The following is a 27501-nucleotide window of genomic DNA, read 5'->3' on the forward strand; positions in this document are numbered from 1 at the left end:
TGGGTAATTGTTGGCGCGGTTGATTTGATTGAAAGTCGTGCGGCAAGTGTCAGAATGGCTTGCAACGGAGGCAAGTGCCGCTCAGCGGGTGGTGGGTGGTTGAAAATCGCGGGGATTCCCCCATTCGGGGAATGGGGAATGGAGTATGGCGTTGGGATACGATATCGGTTGGCAGGGCGTGCCGCTGGCTTGGCATATGATTGTGTAATTGATTTGATCAATAGAAAGCCGGAGTCGGCGGCGAGTGAGGGTGAAAGTAGTGGAAAGTGGAAAATTTGCTGCCTTTGCGATTTGCTGGCCAAGGAAAAAGCAATTTGGTGGGCTAACGGATAGCAAGTAGGTGCAGCAGGAGTGCCTTCAACTTGAGGCAATCTACGCACGTACGCTCGGTAATTCGGTTTCCCCTGTTTTTTTGTGGTCACCTTCGATCGAGCATATGTCGCAAATTAAAGCTTTAAGTTCATCGCAACATTATATTCAAAAATGCTTTTTTTTTTTGTTAAATTATAATCAGCTTATATCATCTACTAATAGGCTTAAACAAGCGTCGAAGTTGTAAATTTGTTTATTGTCATTATACGTATGTAGATTATTTTAATTAAATTAGATTAGAATTTAATTTGGAAAATCCTAGTAAATCATTAGGTATCTGATCAACTTTTTAAAGTCTGCTGTTGTTTAAATATAAAAAAGGAATTTTCCCATAGGATAAGCGTAGCTTTAAGAATCCGAATGGGTATTTCTTACTTCGACTTGAGCTGCCAGCATTATTTTTTTGAGACTTCATTTGTTTTTGGCCACTTTTCCGACGCTTTTCTATTTCTATTTTTAGACATTTGCGCCATTGAATAGGCTTGGAACCTTTGACCGTTTTACCGCTTAAGAGCTTGACCCGTGGCAGCACGACCTTTTGCCACGTAATTTGTTCGAATATGATGCGGCCCAAACAATGGATGTGGGCGTGGTCCAAACTAAGGCGGGCCATAGGCTCCAAAGAAAAGAAAAAAAAAGAAAAGAAAGGAAGGCCCGTAAAATTGGCGATTTGAGGGGCGAAGATTGGAGCGAAGTGGGTACAAAGTAATCTTCAGTCTCAGTGTCGGGCGCAACGATTGAGATTCTCATTTTTATACTCATTCCCGGGGGCATCGATTTTGTGTCCCCACCTCCCAACGTTCTCCTAGCTAGCCCAACAACGTTCTCCAGGGAGTTCTTGAGGTTCACAGGGGGAAAAAATAAGAGGGGGTAAATAGGGAAAGCAGGGAGGGATAGGAAAAATCCGCATTGAAAATGTGCCGCGCATCTATTTCCATATAAATTGGCTGCCGCTCAACCAAAAGCATCCATTGCTCGGCTCCGCTTCCTTTCCTCGTTTACCTACTGCTTTTCCCATATCCCCCGATATCCCCCGATTTGCCCCAAACCCCCTCTTGGCCCCCCACACTTACCCCTATGTCCACATCCTGTAAACTGGGGCCAGGCAACTTTGCCAATAATAAAGCGCCATTAGTGCTGCTACATAAAGTGGGTTGGGGCCGGTGCTGGGGAAATGGAAATGGAAAGCAGGAAAATGGGAGAAAAAACCGAAGCTACTACCCAGAGAAACTGAGAGATTGAACAGCCGGGGGATCCACGAAGGTGTCCGGGCGGAATCTGCTCCCGACCAGGTTGCCTCCAGCTGGGCAGACACTAAAAAAGTGCGGAATCAAAGGACTGCCGGCTGGAAAAGTCGCCAGGATGATGCCTTCCGCAAGGGAAAATATGGAAATCGCTGCAAGGGCAAAATTAAACACATAGCGGAGCCACGAAAAATTCCAGCTGATCTTAAATTCCATTTAAAAGAATCTCCAAGTGAATTTTATTGTTGAAAAGGGTGTAATATATTTAAAAATATATTTTTAAAAATGTTATATAAAATCATACATATTAAAAAAAAGATTTATGATTAATAAAATAACTAGTATTGCGTGATTATTTAAGATGAATTACAAGAACATTTATCACTATTGTAATGCTGTTAGCGATCTTAAAAAATTCTTAAATTCCATTTAAAAGAATCTCCAAGTGAATTTTATTGTTGGAAAGGGTGTAATATATTTAAAAATATTTTTAAAAATGTAATCATACATATTAAGAAAAGATTTATGCTTAATAAAATAACTAGTAATACGTGATTATTCAAACTAAATAACAAGAACATTAATCACTATTGTAATGCTGTTAGTGATCTTTAAAAAAAAGATTTTGAAACTTTAAGTCAAGAGATTTAGAACAGACTGGTCAGAGTTTCACTGGTGATTTGCCTGGATTCGTTTCGCTATCAAGTTAATCATGTTATCGAAGCTACCCGAACTGAAGTTGGAAAATCCAAAACAAAGGCACAGGCCGTTCAGAGGGCAAGGAAATGTGGTGGGGGGGTGGGGTCGAAGGGCGCAACAATTCATGTAGAATATTGTTTATGAATTCAGCTCGCTATCGCAAATCTCGCACACACACACACAATCCCGCACACTAACACACACGCAAGTGTGCACAGGAGCGAGCAGGAATTTCGTAGCATACTTTCATGGGCAATTGATAAGCAGTCGTCGTCCTTTGCGGCAGCGAGTTTGTTATGGTTAAAGTTTCTGCGGTTCTTGCCACATATTTTATGGCTGTCCACTCTCGCATTCGGAGTGTGAGAAAGTGGACCCTATGCACGTACCCATCAAATATTTTATATATATATGTATATATTTATGTACATAACATGACCCGGCCTGCGGCTCGACTGGTGTGGCATAGCCTGGTCCAATCAAGGAAAGTGTTAAGGTTTTATGCTCAACGCACATGAAATCATTCTTGGCCATGGCATTTGGAATGCTCCTACCGAAAATTCTCGGCCAATTGAAACTTTTTGATGATGCGGCGCTCCGGCCATTTATGGCTAATGATTTAGTGGCTTCGATTGATTTATGGCCACCCGACACCCACTCATCTCAATCCTCAATCAGCTGTGGATGACTTGGTTTTCTCAATGGACCTCTGAGCTGCAGAAAATTTAAGTACAGTCAAGCGTTCCTAAGTGATTCCAACTAACTTAATGGTATTATTTAAATATATTGTTGGCATTAACTTCCTCTTAAACTGCCACTTTTTTGTACAGTTAATTTATTTTAATCTACTTATTGCTAACTTTTTTATTGTTTATTTTTAAAAAAGTTTTTTCTGCATTTCACTAACTTTGTCGTTAGTACCTTTATTTCTGCTTTATCATCTCATAAGCCCCTTTGTCCGCTGTTTTTTACACTAGGGCCAACACTCAACCCGTTTCCCTTGTCACTTCATACAAAACTCAATTAATAAAAGTTGACGGCGCGCATTGAGCGTAAAACTGCGTTGATGAGGCATAAAAGTGTTTTAACCCTTCGCACACACACATACACACACACATACACACACACATACACACACACATACACTCACACACACGCACACTCCAGCTTGAGGTTCGAACAAAAAACAAGAGGCATACCTATACATTTGATAACATGGCCGCCCATCGATGAAACCCTTGAGTGGGGACAACTGCCACTCGACACCCCTTGTGGCATAAAAAATTATGCAAATGAATGGGCTTCGCAGGTTTGGGGTAGCCGCTAACGATGCTAACCATGAAAAAAGTTGGTGGGGGGGTGGGAAGAAAAAACAGGAAAAACATGGGGGAAAAAACAGTGAGGGAAGCACAATGGAAATCCCCGAAACAATAACAATCCGCTGATGATAATCTCCAGGCAGGTAACGAGTCCTGGCAGCGAGTCCTGGCTTCCGTCTGCCGTCACGCATTCCTGCTCGACACCCCCTCAATTTCCACCCACTTCAACCCCCGCTCACCGCCCTGCCTCCAAGTTGTTCTTCGTGCTTTATGTTAATGAATTTATTTATTATTATTTATTATTATTTCATGTTTTTCTTTTTTTTTTTCGTTGGCGGGGGAGGCGCCTCTTTCCCCATTTTTATGTGGTGCTTAGGCTTGGAGCCGCCGTAAATTAATTTGGCCACCGCAGGATGTGGAAAACAAGGAAGTAACTGGCGTGGCAGTCGTAAAAGGGGCAACATTGCGTATACGCTACTTATTGCTCCACGTGGACTATCTGTCCATACTGTCTGTTTCCATAGATGGCAGCCTGTTAGGGTTGTCACCTCGCTGCAGCAGTATCCTTGGCGAAATAACTCTTTTATTTGCAGTCCCTACAACCCCCATCCCCCCCTCCCCCAAGCCAAAGCTAATTACGAGTGGAGTATTTAGGGAGGGGGGATGAGGGAACTGGATGCCGCCACGGCATCAGCTAATTATTTAAAATGCTCGGCGACATTAAAAAGCACTTTCGCCTCGCAATGATAATCACAAAATGTTGCCGCGTGTATACCGAGCAAAACCCTCCATGTTCTTGTATACTTTGTGCTGCTGCTTTTGTGGCTTTTTTGATAATGACGCTGATTAGTCAGCGCTTACGACAACTCGGCAATGTCTTCCTCTTCTTCTGCTGCTCCTTCCACTGTTTTTTTTTTTTCTCTTTTATATCGGCGAATCTTGGGGCAAGTAGAAGTGGCAAGAGTGATACATAGATGGATAGAGCGCGGGGGGTTAGACGAGCTGGAGGATTAGCAGCAACTTCTAGGAACTTTAAAATTAAGTTCCCTCAACTGTCTCTGACGCAATCGAGTCGACTGGAAAAACGGAAATGGAAATGGAAAACTGTGTTCAACAAAAAAAAAAAGCACAAAAATACGAAAAAAAAAAACTAAACGAAACGAAACGAAAAAGAACTAAATTTGATTGATGGCAAAGAGTTTTGTTTGCCGCTTGTTTTCTTTCACTGCACTCAACTTGGACATATAAACTGAGCAGAAATATTCCCATTCCCATTTCCATTTCAATTTTCATTTCCACTTGGGCAGGAGCTCGATTGGTTTGGGTTGGGTTGGGGTGGTGTTGGGAAATTTTATAACAAACAAACAGAAGTAAAAACAAACATGGATGCGTCTGACTCATAAAAGTTTAGTTCGTCTAATTGCAGCTGAAAATTATTTGGATTTGCTTGGGATTTTGATAAATTGCCCATTTCCATCTGAATGGATAAACACACACTCACTGTGTACAGCGCGCACACACTCCCACTACACGCACACACACACACACACACACACACACCACCAGCAGCGATCTGAAGAGTCTTCTTTAATAAACTGGCCCTCGGATCGAAAATCCAGGAGAATCCGCAGATGTCTCGCTCCCGGAGTTAACACCTCACGGTCCTCCAGAGGGCCGTAAAAACTGATGCGGCCATTGGCTGGGCAATTAACGGGCAGGGCAGCAACTGGAAACACAACAACAATGGGATGTGTGTAAGTACAGTGCGTTGCGGTGGTGTAAGACCAAGTAATGGTAATGCTTACTTGTCAGTTTCTGCTATAAATCTCACACATAAGATGTTGTGTTGAGCCATTACATTAAACCCGCGAAATTTATTACATTAATTATAGTTGATATAAACAGTTACTTCCCTGTGCTACAAGCTATTTGCCTTACACTTCTGTACCGCACTGTGCGCACATAGAAAAATGTAAATTTTCAGCCAGCAACGCGCTCTTTTCGCACAGGCAATAGCCCACCCACTTGGATGTGGTTTCACTGCCCCTCCCTGTTCGCCCACTTTGGGGCGCCTCCGAACCCCACCCCCCTCCACTCCACTTGCCTTTGTCTTTCTGTGTGTTTTCAGGGGGGGTTACGTCATTGAGGGACACGCAATGGCAAATGTTTGTATTTTTATTATTATCGTGTTATGCCATGTATTTGTTTGTTTGTTCGCTTGCTGGATTGCCGGATTGTTACCCAGCCACGTCATAGCGTACGGATTCTACAAAAATGTTAAGTGAATGGGGGGCGGGGGTGGAGGGGTGGGCTGGGCGAGGGGAGGGGAGAAGGACTCGTTCTGGAGGTGCGCCCGTCGCTCGTACGCACTTTCCCCCCGGCTCTACGATTTCGCGTATCTAGCACTCTGGTGATAAAGTTTTTCCCCGCCAACTGCTGCTCCTACACAGAGCGAAAACAGGCTGATTATTTGTATAAATCGTTGCCAGGAATTTCAAAACAAAAGTTAAGACCCTTGATGATTTCATGTATCAAGTTATCCATGGAAATCACCATCATTACTACATACAATTCGTGATGTTGCAAGTTCCCCGAAACTGATCAAGATTTTATATAAGTATATTCAAGTATATAGCCGTTAAACATCTTATATATATATGCATACAAATTGCCTAACACACAAAACCGAAGTAAAAGCAAACAGAAATCCATCAGATTCAAAAAAGTCTAGCTCTTTTTAATTGAAACTGGAAAATATTCGAAATTACCTTGGATTGTGATAAATCGGCCATTTTCAGCTGATTGAATAAACACAGCATTTTTTAATGGCAAATGTGGGTCGTAAAGAAGAGAACACACTTCGTTTTATTAGCGTTCTCGAATTTATTAATCGACTTATTAGAATTTACTTAAAACGCTTTAGTTTGCAATATTTATGTATTTAAGATAGTAATGAAAGGCAGCATTTTGTTTGTTTAAATCAATTTATTATACACAACGAAAACGTATTTTTTATACACTACATTCCATTTTTAATTTAAAGTTTATTTATTTTTGCATTTAAATAAAATGGAGAATTTAATTACAACGAAAAATTATTTTTTATACACTACATTCCATTTTTAATTATAGGTTTATTTAATTATAATTTAGATAAAATGAAGAATTTAATTAAATATAATTTAGGTTCTAGGGTGCTCTATTTGTTTTGATTGTGGCACAGCTAGAAACTTTTAAAAAACTATTTTTGCCCTTTTGCTAATTTTAATAAAATATAGGTTTTAAATACTGTACCAAAAATCTTGTAAAAACTTTTAATTATTATGGAAAACTATTATTATGGAAAACTGGGAAAGTATATAAATGGAAAACACAGCGATAATGGAAAACTTTAATAAGCAAAAGTTAAATAATTGTAAAACAGTTTATTGGAATTAATTCTTCATCAATTTGTTTTTTAAAACAAAAAGTTAGCTATGCTGAAATATGTTTTCGACTCGTGAAAATCATCGGCTTCCACTGGGCTGCGCTGGTATTTTCGCTGTGTGCTGAAAAGTGGGGGGAAATTTATCGCTAACTGCTTGGCTGATTGTCCCAGTTCTGGTTCGACTTTTCCCAGCTCAATGGCGATTTGGGCTCTTATCTAAGACCATTGCCAGCTTCTGGTATCTGGTAATTGTCGATGGCTCCCGCTGCAGGAGTTTTGTGTCCACGGGCTTATTTATCCATTTACATTTCCATGGAGTTCAATATTCAGCAGGGCTCCATGTTTTTGTCCCAATTTTTGCGCTGGCTTTTTGGTTTTCCTCTTCTTACATTTATTTTTTGGTCCTCCGCAGCTGCTAAACTCTTCGAATTCTTTTTCGTTGTAAGTTCTTGCAGCTTTTAACACACATACAGGGACGCCTTAACACGCACACAACGATACGCACGAGAAGAGAGCGGGAGAGCGAGCGTGTGTGTGTGTATGGGTGAGTTGGTGAGTGTGGTGAAAAGCTTCGGTGCCTGCGCCTTCGTCATCGTTTCGTGTGGTGAGCTCGCTGGAATGCCTGCATTTGTGTGCGTTATATAAGTCGGTTATGAGTCGCGAGACGCACCACCAAAACCCCTTCCCCCCTCCCCCGGCACTGTGCTAAACGAACTCGAACTCACCACGGCCCATTGAGAATGTTACCAAAAAAGTTCTCAGTTGTTGATAGCGCACACACATATAGCCAGCCGTTTGGCCGTACTGCCGCACATTCCGCCGTAGTCCATATTCCGTATTCCGTATTCCGTTCGAGCCTGGAGCGTGCAGGGCGCTTTCAGTCGCTGATTTGACCGCCAAACAAACGCAACGCAGCTCGGCAGGTTTTTAAGTTTTACAATCAAATCGAAATCGCTGGTTCGCAACAACAAAAGAAAAAGGACAAAGCGCGCTCTCCGGTCCACGGAAATCAACAACAACTACAGCGGCAGCAACAATATTTAGCCACCAGTGGCAGCAACAAACAACCAACAATAACAAAATAAAGCAATTACCTAAATAGTTGGTTTGTTTTCATTTTTTTTCCAAGTTCCAATCCTGCAAAATAGTTGACATTTTTTTTCGGTTAAATAATACGAAAGCAAGCAAACAAAGAAAAAGATAATAAATTATAAAAAAAAAAAATAAAACAAACAAATACAACAAACAAAAAAGTAAGCAAATGTGTGAAAATTAAATGAAAACATTAGTTGTGCCGCAGAACAGAAAAGAAACAATCAACAAAGGGATCAAGTGTTTATTTATATTTGTGTAGCATACTTTTGTGCGGCAGTCAAAGATTAATTTACACAAAAGGGATCCGCACACACACACACACACCCACGAACACACACCCGCAGGCAGACAGGGAAAGAGATGGCACGAGAGGCGCCAGAAAGAGAGGGCAAGACGAAGGTTACTTTCGCATTTATGCATATGGGATGCCTTCGGTTTGGTTGGGGTTTTTAGTTTTGGTTTTGGTTTTGGTTCTGGTTCTGGCATTCGTTATGCTTACAAAACTTGACCCAAATTTACGTTTTGCGGTCCAGCAGCTGCCGCTAAATAAAAATAAAGAAAAATAGAAAAAAAGAACGCCCGCGGGGGTGGTGGAGGTGGTAGTGGTAATGGTAGTGGTAGTGGTAGTGGTGCGATGTGGGCGGAGAAAAGGGGGAGAAGGCAGCGAGACAACGTGGAAGGATTATGTAAACAAAAATAAGTTTCCCTGCCCAGCGAACTTGTGTCGCGACGCTTAGACTTAACCTCCAAGGACTCAGTTTTCTCATTTTTCATTTGTGGGTCTGGCTGTGGCACTGGCTGCCCCCCCCCCCCCCCCCCCCCCCCCCCCTCGAAATCTCCAGCCCCTAGACCGTTTCCCCTCCCTCTCCCCTCTAACATCCATCAATGGCCGCAATCATCCGCACACAATCCGTCCGTAATCACAAATGCAGCCCACTCTCACCTTGCGTGTCATTTCCTCGTTTTTTTTTCTCCCCTAGTCCTTTTTATCCTTTTTACCTTTTTTTTCGAGTGACAAAATGGAGAAAAGAGAGAACAAATCGAAACACGGCGCTACAAAATGCATTTTAATTTGCATCAATTATTTAATAATTGGCCATGGCCAAAACGGCTGCACAAATCCTGAAATCGGCACAAAAATGAATGCAATAGCAGGATTCAAAAGGATCTTATCCGTTTGCAACCAAATTGGCCAATCTGTCGCGACTTAATAGATGCAATCTGCTGCCATTCAACGATCTAACTGAGATATTTGAATCCGAAAGAAATGGCCACTAAATACCCAGTTATCCGCGAAAACGATTATGTTTTGGATTCGATTTCTGAAAGAAAAGACACCACTTATTATTTATATTCATAGTAAACTATTTTAAAGTGATTTTTCTATAAGATAGTACTTTTAAGTAGATTGCAAGGCCCTTTAAAGTTTTATCCCAATTAAAAGGGCTTAAGTGCTTTCATCGACTTTAAATATTTGTGTTTTCTATTTCCCTGCGGTATTAAGGAATATTTTAATTTTGCGGCAATTGAACGTAGTTTACTTGGCATTTAATTGCTTCAGGGATTCGTTTGATTTCCCAGTATTAAATTCTCAGCACAAAGGCTAACAAGTTGCGTCAATTTATAATTTTCAGCTTGCTTGGCTGAAATATTCCAATATTCCTTGTTAATTTATTTCATTATCTAGGTATTTAGTTTCACATTAGCTAAGCGTTCTATTCGCAGTAAATTTATTTCAATTACCTGCAAGTAAGCAGCCTCGTAAAGATTTTTGGCATCTGTCTGATTTCGTAATTTTGAAATTCATGTTACATTGCACTTAGCCCGTTGCCATGAATATTTCAATTTTGATAGCAGCATTTATTTGCTAAGCCCCACACAATCCCTATCACACTTTCCTCCCAGGAATTCCACATTAAATGCTCTGCGGAATTTCCATTGCCAAGATGAGTTTCCCCCTGCCACTCCCCCGCCCCACCGCCGTTCGCCTCGCTCTTGGCCCGGCCTAATCCAATCGCCTTAAGGTAGGCGGCACTGACATTTAGGCAATCCCTCGGCACTCTGGCTGCAGTTCGCCCTGCCCTGTCTATCTGGCCATCCGCTATCCACCATCCGCCATCCGCTATGCGCCATTTCAGGACCTTCGATATCCTTTGCCGGTACTCGAAATCTTCCAGTTGTGCATTGTTTGCATCGAGACTTTCGCCCCATATTCAAAGTGGGTGGCGTTCCTGTCATCGTCCATCGCCAACTGCGGCTGACTGTGGGTGTAAAAATTAATTTACCACCTCCGCTGGTGATGCCGGGTGACGGCGCCGCCTTTGTGGGTTCCGCATCTTGGGTTCCTTTCCTCCTGCCGCCAGCTCAATCTTCATTTGCATTTTTACACAGCGAGAAAAGCAAGTACTTCAGGGCAAACAGTAATATTCACCCGAGTAGCAACAAACTGCAACTCCGGATTAAAAATAAGCATAAAAGCTATCGAATTCCCTGAAATCCACCAACTTTGCTTGCAATATGAAAACCTTTGATCGCTTATAAATAAGTTATTCCTATGTATGTATGTTCACTTTATAAACAATTTAAATAAGTTATTTCTATGTGTGTATGTTTGTTCACTTTATAAACAATTTAAATAAGTTTTTTTTATGTGTGTATGTTTGTTCACTTTATAAACAAATAAACTCAAGATAATTCATTCTATATAAGCGTTTGTGGCAATAGAAACTCTATTAAAGTCACTCAATTATTGTCCAGCACGACTTTTCTTCCTTTTGCACTGTTTTAGACACAACTTTTAATGATTAGAAACCTAAGTGATTTATGAGCAGTTGAACATAGGTTTTTTCTCAGTGTAGCCCAGCTTTCGGGTATCGTTTACAATCCATTTCATTCGAATAAGTTTGCGCGTAGCTCCGTTCCATTCACTGCATTCCTATCCCCCTGGCCATGCCCACATCTACTCGTACATCCATTTCCATTCCAATTCCAACGCCCACTTCTCCGCCCCCTTTTCCCATTTTCGGTCCCACTTTTGTTGGCAAGTGTAGATGAGTGCGAGAAAAGTGTTGCATGCTCGCGGGCTAAACGCGAGATGAACACGCAGCTGAAGGATAAAAAGGAGGCGGTTGGCTCAAGAGGGGGAGTGGCCGAGGGCCGTGGGGCGAGGAGGCGGCAAGGAAAACAACAACAACAACTGCAGGCAGTATGAAAAATAAGCACACACACATACAGACAGACAGAGAGAAGCAGGGAAGAAAGACACATTCAGACAGATAAACGAGTCGAGTTACAAGCCAGGACTTTTTTTGGGCCAGTGGGAGAGGGAGGAGCAGGGGAGCAGGGGGGGGGGAGAGGTAAGATAGCGAGGACCTGCTGCTATCTGCATCCCTGTCTAAATAGTGCCATCCCGCTCGTTGGCACTGCATTAGCAGCCAGCTGTGAACGAAATAAACGTAAAAATATTTTTAGTGTGAACAAATTTCAGCTCGTCGCTCGTTGTAAAAGGCAACACAGAATGAAACTGAAACACTGCGACAAACGCACACAGACACGCACACACAAACACACACACCCGCGCACGCAGGAGCACACCTGACATGATAACACACACAGACAGACACAAACACACACACACACAGACGGAGGAACAAACTGTGTTTAGTTAGCAAATGCCAATGGCTCGTGTTCGCAGGGCAGAGAGAGACAGACAGAGAGAGGGAGAGAGAGAGAGAGAGAGATAGAGGGGGAGAGAGGGAGGGAACTTTTGTGTGGGTGGGTGTATCACATTGCGTGTTTATGTGTGCATATGTGTGTGTGTGTGTGTGTGTGCGACAGTTTTGTAAACAAACAAAGTCAAAAGCAACAAGAATTTTACACGACTTGAACGAAGATATTGGAGGGCCTCTCTTTACATAATTGTGCCCAGCCCTACAATAAAAAGAGTTCATTAAAAGCGAAAGCAGGTGACCCCATTACCTCAAGTAATTCTCCATATTCGTTTATCCTGCGAGAAGGATATGGAAGTCATTTCGGGCTCTTAATGCCAAGACTTCTACCATGGGGGAGCTTTCTTTATAGACAAAAAACATTTCTTTTTTACAAAGATAATAACTTTGAAATTTCTAATTAGCTAGTTGCCTCAAGTAATCCTTTATATTTGTTATCAACAAAAAGATATATGACTGTTTGTAGAGGTCTTAACTTAATGGTTATAGTTGTGAGAGATAATAATACTTATCAGCTTATAACACTCGATTAAGTAACAGCTGAGTTTGATTTTGTACAATTGCGCGCCACAAATTAGGTTTCGTGTTCCCAGGAAGGGATCATCTCGGATTTCTGGCGATGAGCAGCAGTTCCGTCACATTTTCCAACCAGCCACTGACTTTTCCCCGGGGATTGAGTGCTTTTGATTTCGTTTCGTTTCGTTTCGTTTCTGCACTTGATACGACCGTTTTGCATGCGACATCTCGGCGGGACTGCATCTGAAATTAACAGAATTTATTTCATTGCATACCACCCCATGCCCCTTCCCCTGCCCCCTCCCCCTCCCCCGCTTCCTTTTCCTTTTCTCTGGAGGAAGAGAGGAGTAAAAATACAAAGGCAACTTATTTTTATGCCATTCGCGTCAACCGCAGAAGGCAACACAGGGAAACGCCCCCACAGCCCACCGCCCACCGCCCACATCCAACCCCCTTGGCACACACAGGGTTAAGTTTTTTATGCGCTTTTGTTTGCATCCTCTGCAGCGGGCCACGCCCTCCGCCTCTGTCCCCCCCACGCCCCTTTTGCCACCATCTATACGCTTTTTTTTTTATTTTTTTTTGTTGCCAACTGTCATGAAAAGTTCGAGTCGAGAGTTGACCTGAAAAGTGCCGCTCTGTGTATTTTTATGCCTTTCAATCCACCCCTCCTCCACCGCCCCCCCTTGGAAAAGCCCCCCTTTTTCGGCACGCCACTGGCCTCGTTATGATCATAGTGCGCCGTCGTTGTTGTGTGGAAAATCACTAATTGAACAGTGCCGAAAAAAAACTAAAAATAGTTTTTAATCAAAGGACACAGGACATGGGGGATTATCGATGGGGTTTTGATGGATGAGCCTCCTGTGCAGGGTGTGTATAGAGGGGGGGGGGGGGGGTTGGGGGCAAAATGAAAATCCAACTGGACTTGAAGCATCCTTGGCATAAGATCTATTCACACTCCTTTTAAGCGCTACTCGAAAAGTTTCTGAGCCGAGAAAAAGTGCGGCAAACTTTTCATAAACTATCTTGGCCAGTTATTGAGATGGAACAAATATATATATATATATATAGATTTAATATCAGGAAATATGCCGTGAACTATACTCCATACTTTCCACTTTCCTCGCATTTAACTTTTTTTTTTTTATAGCAAAATTATAAAGCATATTAAAATACTTATGGCAAACTTTTGAATAACCGAAACAAAAGCAACTACAAAAATTGCAAAGTAAAACGAACTTGCGCAGCAACAAAAGTTTGCCACTAAAAAGCAATAGCAGTCAAGTGCAACAACAACAAATATAACAACAAATAAGAGAAAGAGGTAAAACAACAACAACAAGAGCAACAAGAACAACATGGGAAAAAAGAGCTCCAAGTTGAAACAGGATACCATTGATCGCTTAACAACGGACACATACTGTAAGTAAACCGCAGCTTCCGCAAAATGCAGAACTCAAATCTATAAACATTTAAGTATCTGGTGGTACAGTGCGTTTCAGCAGCATCATGTAGACATATGTTATATTTTAAATGGGCAATGATTGGGAAAAATATACAGATGGAGGAACATGAAAGTTACTTTAACTGTGCTTAATCACAGGTTTATTAATGATGACATTTTAATTGCAGATGCTTTATTTATCTTTTTTATAGGACCCAGCACATATAATATAACATTTAATACACTTTTAAATGGGAGCTTAAATTGCGCGGTATAATTGTTATAGCTTTTCTCCCAAAATCAAGTACTTAAACTGCTCTGTTAATCGCCAGGATTGCTAACAAATATGCGCACATGCCCTTGGGCATCGAGTTCGCTTAATAATAAACACTATATCAATTCCACATCCACCTCATTTTATTATTTTTCCATCCACAATGTTGGCAGCGTGTTTTTCCGCCCCTCACCGCCCCGCCCTTTGATTTACCTTGTAATAATGCCGTCTCCTTATTTATTTATTTGTTTGTTTGTTTTGCCGAGGCATTTATGCCATTCTCTCTCTCCTTTTTTGCCCTTGCTGCCCCCGAACTCATTTGCCATTTTCCTCCGAACTGGCATTTTCCCATTTTACCCATTTTACCCATTTTGATTTGTTTTTGTTTTCGTTTGGCGAGCATCAATCAAAATACGCAAAGGTGCAGACATTTTCCCGCGATATATCCAGTTATGGGGATGGAGCTGGAGATGGTAGCCAGATAAATGCATAATTCAAAAGTGTTTTCCCATCCAGCTAATTCATCAGCGAGGAACTGACTCATCAGTCATGGCCTGGTTGGCAATAAAGTTGCCCCAACTGACGGCGAACATCTGAGCCCGATTCAATTTGATTCGATTCGATTCGATTCGAGTCGATTCAAGTCGAATCAAGTCGATTCGAGTCGATTGAGAAACTTGGGATTAGCCAGCTCAAGTTCGGTGCATAAATGGAGTGCGAAAGGATCCTTCGTCCTGCGGCTATTGAGTTACCCCGTGCCGGGAAAAAACTCCCTGGGTGCTGGGAGTGGAAATCGAGGGGGAAAAGTGGGAGCACTTGACATTTATGGTTTAATTTTATCGCTTTTTCCTGTAGCCACTTTTGCCGCTACTTTGTTATAAATTGACATGTTATTGTTGCTGAAACTGACAGCTGCAGTTATTGCTCCTTTCAAGTTTAGCTTGGCTAAAAAACGTTGCGCTTTCACTGGCACAGATATTTTGAAGGATGTTATAACTTTGTGCCATAAAGTGCTTGGCTATAAATAAAATGGCATTAATGTTTGCAAATCAAGGTCTATACAAAGACGATAACTTAATCAAGGTAGCAATAATCACGTTTAATTAATAGTATTAATTCCAAGGTATAGCTTATCTTCTTCTAAATGATATTCCCACTGCAAAAGTCAATTCCAATAGCATCTTGAGAGCTGCAACACTTTTGGCACTGCACTTTCCGCTTATGGTAATGCAGCTACTTTGAGCTCGCCGTTTTACGATCCCTTCCACCAACAAAGTTGAACATTAATTGTATGCTTTGTTGCACCGTTTCACCTGTTGTGGCAATGTGGCAACCTCCGTGGCCCATACAATGTGTTAACTGCAACTATTAGTTACAACCTTTGCTTTACGTGACCCGTTACCGATTTCGTTGTGTTTTGTATCTCGTTTTGTATCTTGTTTTGTATCTTGTTTTGTATCTTGTTTTGTATCTCGTTTTGTATCTTGTTTCGTATCTCGTTTTGTATCTCGTTTTGTATATTGTTTTGTATATCGTTTCGTATCTCGTTTTGTATCTCGTTTTATATCTTGTTTTGTATATCGTTTTGTATCTTGTTTTGTATATCGTTTTGTATCTCGTTTTGTATCTCGTTTTGTATCTCGTTTTGTATCTCCTGTAGGAGAAGTTACTTTTCATCTGCCGCTTTTACTGCTAAGCAGGACATTACATTTACTTAGCTGGCTCAGTGGGTTTGGTCCTTTTTGTGTTTCGGCCATTTGGGCTTCTTAAAAATGCAAGTCAGAAACTTTTCGAGCCCAAAACTTTTGTGACTAATTGCTTTCGCTTGCCTCGTCCCCTGTATTTTCTTATTCTGCGGTCTCCACCGAGGTCATGGGTTAAACTGGAGCGGGAGGATTGGTCACCGGGCGTATAAATAATTACCGCTGGGCATTTGGGGGCACCTGGACGAACAAAGAAAAAAAAAAAAAAACACAGCTGAAAAATAAAGCAGAGAACCGAGGAAAAGTGTTGACAGATTGCTGCCAAAGTTTTCACCGTTTTTTAATGGCTTTTCCTTGAAGTTGTTTGTCTTGGCTGGCTGGCTGAGCTCCGCTGAAATGGAATTCATTTGGCACTGCTTAAATATGCAACTCAATAATTGTAATCCTCTTGCCTCGAATGCTCCACCCGAATGCGCCCCCTTTTGCGAAAATCCCATTGTGTGTGTGTGTGTGTGTGTGTCTGTGCAACAGCTGCTGTTTGGCTGAGCTTTGCTTGTCCAAGCAAAGCAAATGAATCAACTAAGGACTCAATTTATTGCCAACGGGTCGTATGTACAATTTCTGCCGGCCTGCGTCAATATTTGTCCTGTCCATTGACATGCCAATCAATTGGACATTAAACTAACCCTCAGCGCCCATCGTCCATCGTCCATCGCCTTAGCCCTTCGCAGCCGTAAACTAGAAACCCTCCCACCTTTTCCCCCAAAACTGAATAAATAAATAAACGGACAGAAATTTGATTAGTTCAGGCGAGAGGGGGGGAGTTGAGCCGAAAATGCAAATTCCCCAGTGCGTTTAGGCCACACATTCATCCATGAAGGCTCGAATTAGGGTCGAAAGCAGCAGTGCCCGGTGGCTAACTGAAAAACAGTTGGGAGTGTAAAGGGTTTTAGTTGTTGTTTCTTGTTGTTAGTTGTCTAAGCCAAATATACCCAACACTTTCTGGCACAATTTATACAAAATGTGACTTAAGGATTACGTGCCCATGCTGGATTTTCTATATATTTCGAGCTTTTTTCATTGTAAATGCTAAAATAGGTAACCACATTATGTATAAGCTGCTTCGTGGCGCATATTTCACTAAAATACAAATTTGATTGGCATCAATTTCAATCTATTCGTAATTCGATTACGAGCCCAACCAGTTGTGACATTCTATTGTTGGCCAGGTTCATGTTCGGGATTTTCGGGAATACAGCTAAATGTTTGGTTCATTTTGTCCTCATTACTTGGCTAATACTGCACGCAATAGCTCTGTTACCAAAATAAAAATTCTACTTAATTTAAGGACTTAATCACTTTTAAGTCGGTTAAAACCAGAGTTTCAGATGTAAATTTCCACAGCTTGTAAATTTGGTAGCGAATTCATAGAGTTATTTTATTCAACATTATTGTTCAATTATTATTAAAAACAATCAAGTTTTGATCGCCAAACTGTGGTGTCTGTGCACTAAGTTTATTACTTATTTAAATTGAATTTAATTAAAAAACAATAGAATACGCCATGTAAAGCGGAAAATATGAACAAAACGATGGGAAAATGATAACAATTTCGCCAGCAGTAAATTGTTTTCTTTTACGTTCTTTCTTTCGCATTTATGCCGTTGCGTATAGAATTTGATAGCAATTAAATGCATATTTTATTTTTGCCCTATGATGGCAAAAACCAGGCAATTAAATAATGAGAAATGTAGAAATGCTATTTGTACAATAGTATTAACTCGACCATGAGAGAAATGGTTATTTTAAATGCGTTTATACTACGCTGTGATTGCGGAAAATCTGCAATGGGTGAAATCCAAATGGCAGCGACAATTGCGCCCAGCGAAATGAATATGTTATGCACGGTCATCAATCGATTGGCATGGGTATGGAAAAAGGGGGGGCATTGGCCGTAGCCCACAATACTTGCCAAAAGGTGGGCCACTAGCAGTGGCAGTGCCAGTGCCACTATCCATATCCTTTCATGCTGATCCGCAATCTTTTTCAAGCCAACTTGAGCTGACAGAATGACTCGTGCTATATGCGAATGACAATGCATTTCGGGTGGGGGGCATGAAGGGAGGGTGGTTAAACTGGCACCGATGGCAACAAGTCGTATGAGCAATATGCTCTTTATTTACAATCAATACAGGCGCACAAGTGACGCCGCACAGGCATACAAGAGAGAAAGGAGGGGGGGGAAAAAAAAGGAAAGGCACACACAATGCTGCCCCGTAAATGCCGTTATATTTTTACATGCCACACGTCAATAATACAAAACGGAAGGGGGTCCCATCTGTCCGTCCGTCTGTCTGTCTGCGTGTCTGTCTGTGTATTGGTCTCTGTGTGTGTGTGTGTGTGTGTGTTGGTCCTTTAGCCAGGCTATCGATTACCAATCAATTCAATGCTCCTGCCGCTAGCTGTGCCAATTGTTGACTCCGCTGGATTGACATTCCCTGCGGGATAAGGACAACACATAATGGATCAAGGATAAGTCCAAGGGGATGGCAAGGGGAGTGGGGATAAAAGCCACGAAGCGATCGCTTTTCTGCGGCTAATTAAAATGCAAATGCTGCAGTGATTCCTTTGCCAGGCAGCTAATCAAAATGAAAAACGATAACCAAACTGATGGAAACAGGGTGAACATTAATGCACTGCAATTGGGGATAGCACTTAAAGTCAATAATTTATTGCATACATTTTAATAAATTATTTTGGACATGGTCAGTATTTTCTAAATTAAAGTATATATCATATGCTGTTAATAAAACTATATTAGCATATATTACAATTGCTATTAGTTATTATTTTTGGACACTTGGAGTATGTTATAAAATATGCCAATGCTTTTAATTTTACTTTTGTTTTAGAGGTCTCTAGTTTAAGTTGTCTTCTCAGTACCTTTACGCAGGTGTGCCACTTTTCTTTCAGTGCACTTTCTCCGGTGCAAGTGGTTGGGAACGCAAATGATATATGAAACACCGCACCATGAATAATGCGAGTGGTCGCTGCAGATAACTGGCAGCCATTGAGTCAATAGCCCGACTTCAGTTCCCGTTTCCAGTTCTCCAATTGCTTCAGCTGGAGATTGCCCCCCTTCGCCCACTCTTTACGCCAACCAAATTGCTGGCCATTGACCACGCAGCACCACCCATCCACCTCCCCCTCAAAAGCAATTCGAATGTGTGTAATTTTGCGTGAATTTATGTTTTCATTTTTCTTTTTTTGTATTTTTTTTTTATTTTCTGTTTTCCAATTGCCTGGTCCGCCTGGTCAGGGAACATGTGCGCCATTCACACGCCCAGGAGTCAGTCGGTCGGTGGACTTGGGATCAGGATATGGCCCCGGTCAGGTTGGACGCCATCAGAATGCCGAGCGGGGGGCGTGGCGCTCCCAGGGGGGGGGGGGGGAAAGCGTTTAAACGTTCGGTAAACGGCCATTAGGCCAACGGCAATGGCGATGGCCGAGCAAAATGGGGAAAAAAAAGCAAACAGAGAAACATTTTATGCCAGCAAAACAAAGAACATTTTTATATGCATGAATGTTGGGCGAGGAGGCGGTGGAAAATCTGCGAGAAGCACCAGGAGCACCAGGAGGAGGAAGAGGATGAGGAGCAGAATAAGCAGCAGGAGGAGGAGCAGGAGGAGCAGGAGGAGCTGGAGGAGCAGGTCCAGATGAAGCCTTGGGCGTGGTCGAAAGACAATGAAAGATAATTCAGGACTCGCACTGAATGAGTTCAGCATTTGCATATGCGAGGAATGGATAATGGCGGAGGTCATTCCGGGAATTCTCCTAGCCCCAACCCACCTACCCCTCCCCTCCCCACCCCTCCACCAACCCACACTTATCGAACGCCAATCAATAATGAATGAATAATTTAGCAACGATGATTTCATTAGTTGTGCGCCATACAGCAAATTGATTTAGATACCAACTACATGGAATATACATAGATAGTAGGGCCTCAAGCTACAATTACTTTTAATTGTGAATGCAATGTTCTTTGATAATCTATGCAATGTTCTTTAATGACGTGTTCTTGTTCGCAATGTAAATGTGAATTGCACTGAAACTCTTATGCTTATGTTATTTAAATTGGTAAAATGTAAAAATATTCACTACCAAATTGAATGATAAATTCAATTGTATAGCAAATAATCTTTGCAAATGCATGAAAATCCCAAGCCAACAGGTAACATTTTTTTTAATTCCCGTATTGCTGACTAGCCTTTGATAACCGAAAGTTGCAATTTAATCCGATGTTATTTGTAATTCCCCAACACGTCATCAGTGAACCAACTGCAGCTCTGTGGATTTGGTGACAGCTCGTGTGTAAATAAACAATTGGGGCGAAAAAAAAATGCCATTGTTATTGTCAGCTGGCATGGCAGGTTTGAAACGCACTGTACCATTTGAATAAAAACAACACGGCCCACACGAATTTGTGTGCTCAATTGAACGGTTTAGCATATTCGGCCAGAATCAACTCAAAACAATCCAATCGCACCTTGTAAATATTTCAAATACCGCATAAAAATTTAATCCACTTCGATTTTCTGTTTGTTTTCATTTGCAGTCACAGAGAAAGAAATACGTCAATGGTGAGTTTTGGCTGGCAAAAATGCCAGCGGGCGGCATACAATATCTGGCAGATATATATCTATACTCGTTTATTTGCATATTAACTGAATATAAATCAAACATTTTCGCCCGCCAGGCACAAAGGATTCCTGAAAGACTGTCCCAACGGCCTGCTCACGGAGCAAGTGAGTATATCCTTAGGCTTCAATTTTGGGCCAGTCGCAGTCGAGTGTGTGTATGTGTGTGTGTGTAAATTGGCCACCTGAGCGTGGCCAATTCATTTAAGTCAAACGGTTAATTAAGTTAATTTTCCGCCTTGCACCACTCCCCATTGCCACCCCCTCTCGATTTATGTTTGCTAATTCCACGACAGCAGCCATATCAGACATGAGGAGTCCTTCGCCAGGATAACACAAATACAAGTGGGGCTGTTGGGGTTAGGGGTTGGCCAAATGTGTTGACGACCCCCGGCTGCTAATGACACTGCCTTTGTGGATGTTGAAGTGGATGTAGAAGTTGTTGTTGTTGTTGTTGATGTTGGTGTTGCTGCTGTCGTCGTCGGCTGTTTGTTGATAATGAAGTTTATTAATGCGCGCATTATTCAAACACGCACACATACGCATATGTGGCACGCCTCTAATTGATTCATCTACATTTGTCTTTCGCCCCCTTTCTCCATTTCTCCGCTGCTCCGTCTATCTGTTTCTCACTTTCCCTAGGGCTTCATCAAAATCTACAAACAATTCTTTCCACAAGGCGATCCCAGTAAATTCGCATCGCTCGTCTTTCGCGTCTTCGATGAGAACAACGTGAGTATTCCATCCATTCTAGATCCTATTTCCCAATGAAAAAGAGGCGGCTGGCCACGCCCAGAAACTAAAAAGTTTCCCATCCATTTGCGTTTAAAAGTTTTCCATAATTTTGTATATACATATAGTTAGTTCAGGGGCACATCTTTTGTAAACCAAACATGTTATGCAAAAAGCAAATATTTGTAAATCAGCAAACTGTTTAACATGGAATCATTTGTATTTATAAGATACAAATTGTTATTGCTCAGTGTTCAAAAGAACTAAACTTTCATTTCTTACATTTTCCAGCCCTTAAATATTCACAAAAGATATTTGTTTGATTTGAAAGGTATTTTGTTTGCATAAACATAAATATTTAAAAGGATTTTCAGCCAAAGAAATATTTAACTAAAGCTTTAATAGGGTTTTCATTGTTTTTTGTGGGGTAAATATTCAATTGAAGCCAACAAAAATATGCTAGCATAAATACAGATTTGTCAGAATATTTATGTACCATTTTGCCATTTTCTTCCCTTTCTCTTACAAAGAGTGGGGTTCATTTTCTCTGAGTGTGCTGACGTGGGCTAAAAATGTGAGACAGCCACAAAATAAACTGATTTTAGCTGGTTAATGCTTTTTACTCTCACCGCTGCTGGTCTGTTTATGGTGTGGGTGATCATAAATTTTGGCTGCTTTTGTTGTTCCTCGCTTTTATTATTTATGGACCATGGGCGTGGCCCGCCCCTCCAAGCCCCTCCCCCCCCCAAGACCAACCACAGAATGTCAACTGTCTGATGTCTGCACTGATTTGCTTTCTTTGTCTCTCTGCGTGTGTGTGTGCGTGTGTCTTTCTGTGTCCTGTGTGTGTGTGTGGTCTCTCTTTTTTTCTCTGGCCTTCCCTTTCCGTTTTTATGGGTCTCCAGGATGGCTCCATTGAGTTTGAGGAGTTCATACGCGCCTTATCCGTCACATCGAAGGGCAACCTGGACGAAAAACTGCAGTGTAAGTGGTGCCATGTTTTTTTCCAAAAAAGAAATGCTCATAAAAACCCCAGCAATCGATCAATATTTTCATTATGATTTTTTTGTACTATTTTTTATGCCTCGACCACAGGGGCGTTCCGTCTGTACGACGTGGACAACGATGGCTACATAACGCGGGAGGAGATGTACAACATAGTGGATGCGATCTACCAGATGGTGGTAAGTAGTTGTGTAACACCTTAGCTTTTAAGAACCCCCACCTTTACCACTACTAAATAGTGCCAACTCAGGGACTCAAATGAGTCACACGACTAAGTGAAAACATATAAACAATATTGAAAATAATATTACTTATTTAAAAAACAGGGACAGCAACCGCAATCGGAGGACGAGAATACGCCGCAGAAACGAGTGGACAAGATCTTCGATCAGATGGACAAAAACCACGATGGCAAATTAACATTAGAAGAATTTCGTGAGGGTAGTAAAGCTGATCCACGTATAGTTCAGGCGTTAAGTTTAGGTGGTGGTTAAATCGATTAACAATGGCCGATTACCGATAACAGACCCGATTCCAATTCCACAAAAACTAAGCGCGCAATAAATTGAAATAAAAAAGATATTGAAACTGCAAGTTGTTCGAAACCCGCTAAAAAAAAAATTAATTAACTTAACAATATGGAAGTTTGTGGGTGGGGGCGGGCTGGTACGGTGCCACGCCCCCTACCGCTTCGTTTGCATTCGCTTCTCCACTCTTCACTCTCTCTTCTCTCCACGCTTTTCTCAATTCTCAATTCTCAATTCTCGATTCCCAATTCTCGTTTCTTGATTCTCGATTCTCCGCGCGTCGCTTGCGACACTGAAGATGATAATAATTTTTTGATATATGGATAAAGAATAACTAATGAGATGGAAATCCAAACAAACGAACCGAAATGAAAATCGAAAAACGAAATGAAATGAAATTAATTTTTAAATATACACCAGAATATAAATATATAGGAAATCATGGCGTAGTCAGAGCGCAGTTCATAGCAATAATGGAAAAACAAAAAGATGAAAAAAACAAAAAAAAAAAAAAGTCGAATGATAAATAAACTAATACTAATTTTAACTTAAATCGAATGGCGCAGAGGCGCAAATTAATTTTTGAAGCATACACCAATTACGAGTAAACTAATTAAACCTACGATTAAATCAGCATAACTATATTAAACAATTAAACGATACAATTAGAGCCGAACAAAGCCTACGCATCAATTGTGCAGCCTTCGAAGCAAAGCGAGTTATATAAACTCGATCCGAGTCAGCTAATTCCACTCACGACAGCCAACAGCAGCCACTATATCCACACTTAATATATATATATACATATAGATACAGTATCAATCCGATAAGTGGCCGCAAACAGGACAAACAGAGTTCAGAGTTCACAGCTTAGAGGTCGTCCAACAGCAGAGGGGAGCTAGCTTGAAAAGATCATAAAAAAAATAAAACACTTTAACGATTACGAGAGATACTTACACATATTACCCATTTCCAAGTGCATTCACTTTTAGCAACTTGGGCACTTTGGCAATATTTGAATTAAAGAAGATGGGGAAAAATGAGATGGAACTACTTCATGTTTTCTGATTCTCCATCAGTACTTACATACTTAATTTCGGCAACACCAATGTTTTTGCAAGTGTAAAAATAATGCTTAGCTAGAAGGTTTCCCTATATGCATTGCTTAAGATTCTTAGCAAATTTCCGTTTATTCAAACTATGTATTTCGGTACCTAAAATCTAAAATGAAAGATGATTTATGGGCAAGTTCCATAAGCAGCAGAGAATGTGTTTATTTTCAGGCTCTACTTTCAAGCCAGCTGCCTTACAGTCATGAAACGCACCTTGATCAGCTTCCATTCAGCTCCCCTGCGAAAAGAGATTGAATCTGCAGATGAGTTTTGCCAGCATACAAAAAGTGTTGCATACCCAACAGGCGCAGAAAGGTGTTTGCTTTCGTTTGCTCGCTCCCTCTCTCTCTCTCTCCGTCTCTCTTTCAACTATCTATCTCTATTTCTTTCCCTCTCTCTCTCTCCTCTCTATCTGTATATTCTGCTTTGCCTTGTTTTCCGTTAAGCGTTATACGTTCCCAACAACAATAACCAATCCAAACCTAACCAAACCAAACCAAACCAAACCATATTTACAATAACAACAATAACAACACGAACATATTGACAATAGGCGGAGCAGGATGAGCAGAGAAAAAAAGGATATCCAAAGGTCTTGAGAACAGTGCCCAGAAATCCATAATTCCATGAATCCATGAAGCACAGCTCCAGAATTCCAGAAATAGCTGCGAAATGAAGCCATTAATAAATGATAAGCTAATGAAAGAACGCACAGCTACAACCAGAGCCACATCACCAGCCAGAACATGAACATATATATATATATATACACAAATGTATATCCAATATCCTCGAGACGCAGCAGAAAAAAAAAAAAAGAAAAAGAAAAAAGGAAGTTGGAGCAGTTAGGAGATATATATATACATATATATATATATACGAGTATAACAATGAAACAAATCCATCATACGATTTAATTTCTATTCTATATGCGGTTCAGCTTTATTATTGCATTGATTTTTCAATAAACCAGTCAACCGTTTTACTATTCCGATGACTATCTATAAATACTGAATCCCCGCTTTCTCACGCCCCCCCACCCAAAAATCAAAAAAAAAAAAAAAAAGAAAATACAACCCGTTTAGTAGCCTTTGTGTAATCTAGATCTAGGGAGATTTCGGACTCCCTGAAAGACACAAGCACTAACACTCACCCAAACACACACCCAAACACACACACACGCTCTCACACATACTGTATATCTATATAGTGCCTATGTATGTAGTAGTGTTTCTTATGATTTCGCCTGCTTTGCCTTCTTTGAGAACGAACATTCCCAATTGACCGATTTACGTTTATCTTTTCCTATGCTTTCCATGTATTTAAGCACCGATCTAAAAGAATAATCACGATACAAATTTAAGAGTAAAATGCCGTGCAACCCAAACACTTCTACCCAAAAACACCGACACACGCACACACATAGCCATATGTATATGTATATATATATACATGTATGCCTAAACTTATATATACTCTTTATCGTAAGCACAGCAATCGAAAGCAAGTTAAGGAACTACATATAACGAAACCAAAAATTGAATACAAAAACGCTTCTATAAACCTCACTGAAATTCTTCAAAGAAAAAACTGAAAGATACGAGATATGCTACACACACATACGCAAACTGACACACCCACACACACACAAAAAAACACACTTGTACGAGTATATTAACAATAAACGTAATGCGAAAACCTAATCAATAATTAAATAATTCGAAAGTGATATAGCTGACAAAACAAATGTGTCTGTAGTAGTCTAGTAGTTAAAAGAAATTGAAACGAAACGAAAGAAAGCAAAACAAAAAAAAAATGAAATTTATAAATAATATTAACAAAACTATTATATGTGACAGATTAAATTGGAGGCGACGGGGAAAACGCAACGCAATTTTCACGTTGACCGCTCTTTTTTTTTGTAAGCAGGCGGCTGAGGCGGAAATAAGCAAATCAAACTGTAAATAACACTAAGTGAATCACGCACACCACACCACAAGACACACCCTCACACACACACGCGCATACCCACTCGCACACTGACAGAAACAAGGAGTACCGAATAAGTTTGTTAACACCAAAATATAACGGGTCTTAAGTAACGAAAAATAATTATAATATTAGTGCGAAAAATGCAAAAATGCAAAAATGCAAAAATGCAAAAAAGCAAAAACGCAGCAGAGAAGAAAAATCATAACAACAGTAAGTTAGAGCAAGGAATTTTTTTTTGTGGATTGAATTGGATGGGTATGCAATGAATCAAGTCAATTGTAATAGCCGACAAAACGAATACGAGAATTATAAAATATTTATATTCATTTACAATGGGCCGGCGAGTGAGGCTTTTCCCCGGAAAATGCGGTGAAAAGCAGTTGTAGAAGTCGATGAAGATGAGTTTCTTTCCACCGCCGTTGACAAACCACACGAATGTCAAGTTAAACGTTTCACAAGCAATATTTTACATACTTATACATGCATTATATACACATATATACTTATATATATATATGGGTAAAATATATATATAAATAAATATACGATAATAAATATATACATAACTTATATACACACTCCGCAATAACGAGTCGACCGGCTAAATAGACATAATAATTATAATAAAATATTGCATGGCAGATACACGGATATCCAAGCGAAATGTCTGATGATAATGCGTGAATAAGCGTTTAAAAACCAGACGATAGCGGCAGAATGATAGTGGGGAATTAATAACATTTTTAGTGATATTCTTTAGCAAAATTGAATCTGATTTCCTTGCTAAGAACAAAACGAAATGTATAAAGTCACGAAGAATTCAAAACCAAAAGCCGAAAACGAAAACCGAAAATGTAACGAAAATAACATCAGTTTAAGCAAAAGGTCGTATATTTTACAAAAAAAAGGAAAACAAATGCAACCAAACAAACAAAACGTAATGAAATAAAATGAAATGAAATGCTAAAAAACCAAAATACCAAAAAAAGAAACCAATTTTTTTCTCCCATTTACCTTGACTCGACTTTCATTTCGTTCGATATATCCTGTGTACTACTCTATTTGCCTTTACTTACCATCATTATTATGTCGATTGTTATTATTATGATTGTATGGCAATGTCGAAGATAACAATTATTGTGTAAACCTAAGCATACACATGCAAAACGTAAAAGAAATGAAAATGAAAAACATGAAATGAGAACTTTATAGAACATACAAATGAAAATCAAATTCTTTTACCAAGGAAAAATACTTAATTATTTTTTTTAAGTAATCGCCTAAGGGGGAATGGAAAATTTATCTTGTTACTGTCAGAAAATATTACTTACTTCAAATAAAAATTTTAAAGCGAGCACCAGCGTCTTTGCGTTTATGCCTCAATTGAAAATTCAATTTTTTGCCACCACAGGTTGCGTGGGCCATTTGGACAATTATTTTGATAGGGGTAAGTATGTATGTGACCTGTAACCTGTATTCTGTAACCTGTGACCTGTGACCCCCTTCAACTCCTGGGAGTTCAGCAGCTGCTACGAAAAGTGCTCCCCCATTTGGGAATTTCCCCAAGTATGTACATGAAAGTTTCAACTTAATTGTCGAGCTCTTAATGGGACGA

General features: G+C 40.5%; 1 protein-coding gene across 1 annotated transcript; it reads left to right on the forward strand.

Moving 5' to 3' along the window:
• Positions 1 to 7882: 7882 nt before the first annotated feature.
• Positions 7883 to 27241, forward strand: LOC6525755 (frequenin-1). Its single transcript, XM_002101540.4, has 8 exons — positions 7883 to 8159; positions 13548 to 13819; positions 20437 to 20461; positions 20578 to 20626; positions 21161 to 21250; positions 22156 to 22234; positions 22346 to 22434; positions 22582 to 27241. Exons 2-8 carry the CDS (start codon positions 13756 to 13758, stop codon positions 22747 to 22749), a joined length of 564 nt encoding a protein of 187 aa, XP_002101576.1. The 5' UTR covers positions 7883 to 8159; positions 13548 to 13755; the 3' UTR covers positions 22750 to 27241.
• The last annotated feature ends 260 nt before the right edge of the window (positions 27242 to 27501 follow it).

Source organism: Drosophila yakuba, chromosome X (assembly GCF_016746365.2).
Source record: "Drosophila yakuba strain Tai18E2 chromosome X, Prin_Dyak_Tai18E2_2.1, whole genome shotgun sequence".
Taxonomy (NCBI): domain Eukaryota; kingdom Metazoa; phylum Arthropoda; class Insecta; order Diptera; family Drosophilidae; genus Drosophila; species Drosophila yakuba.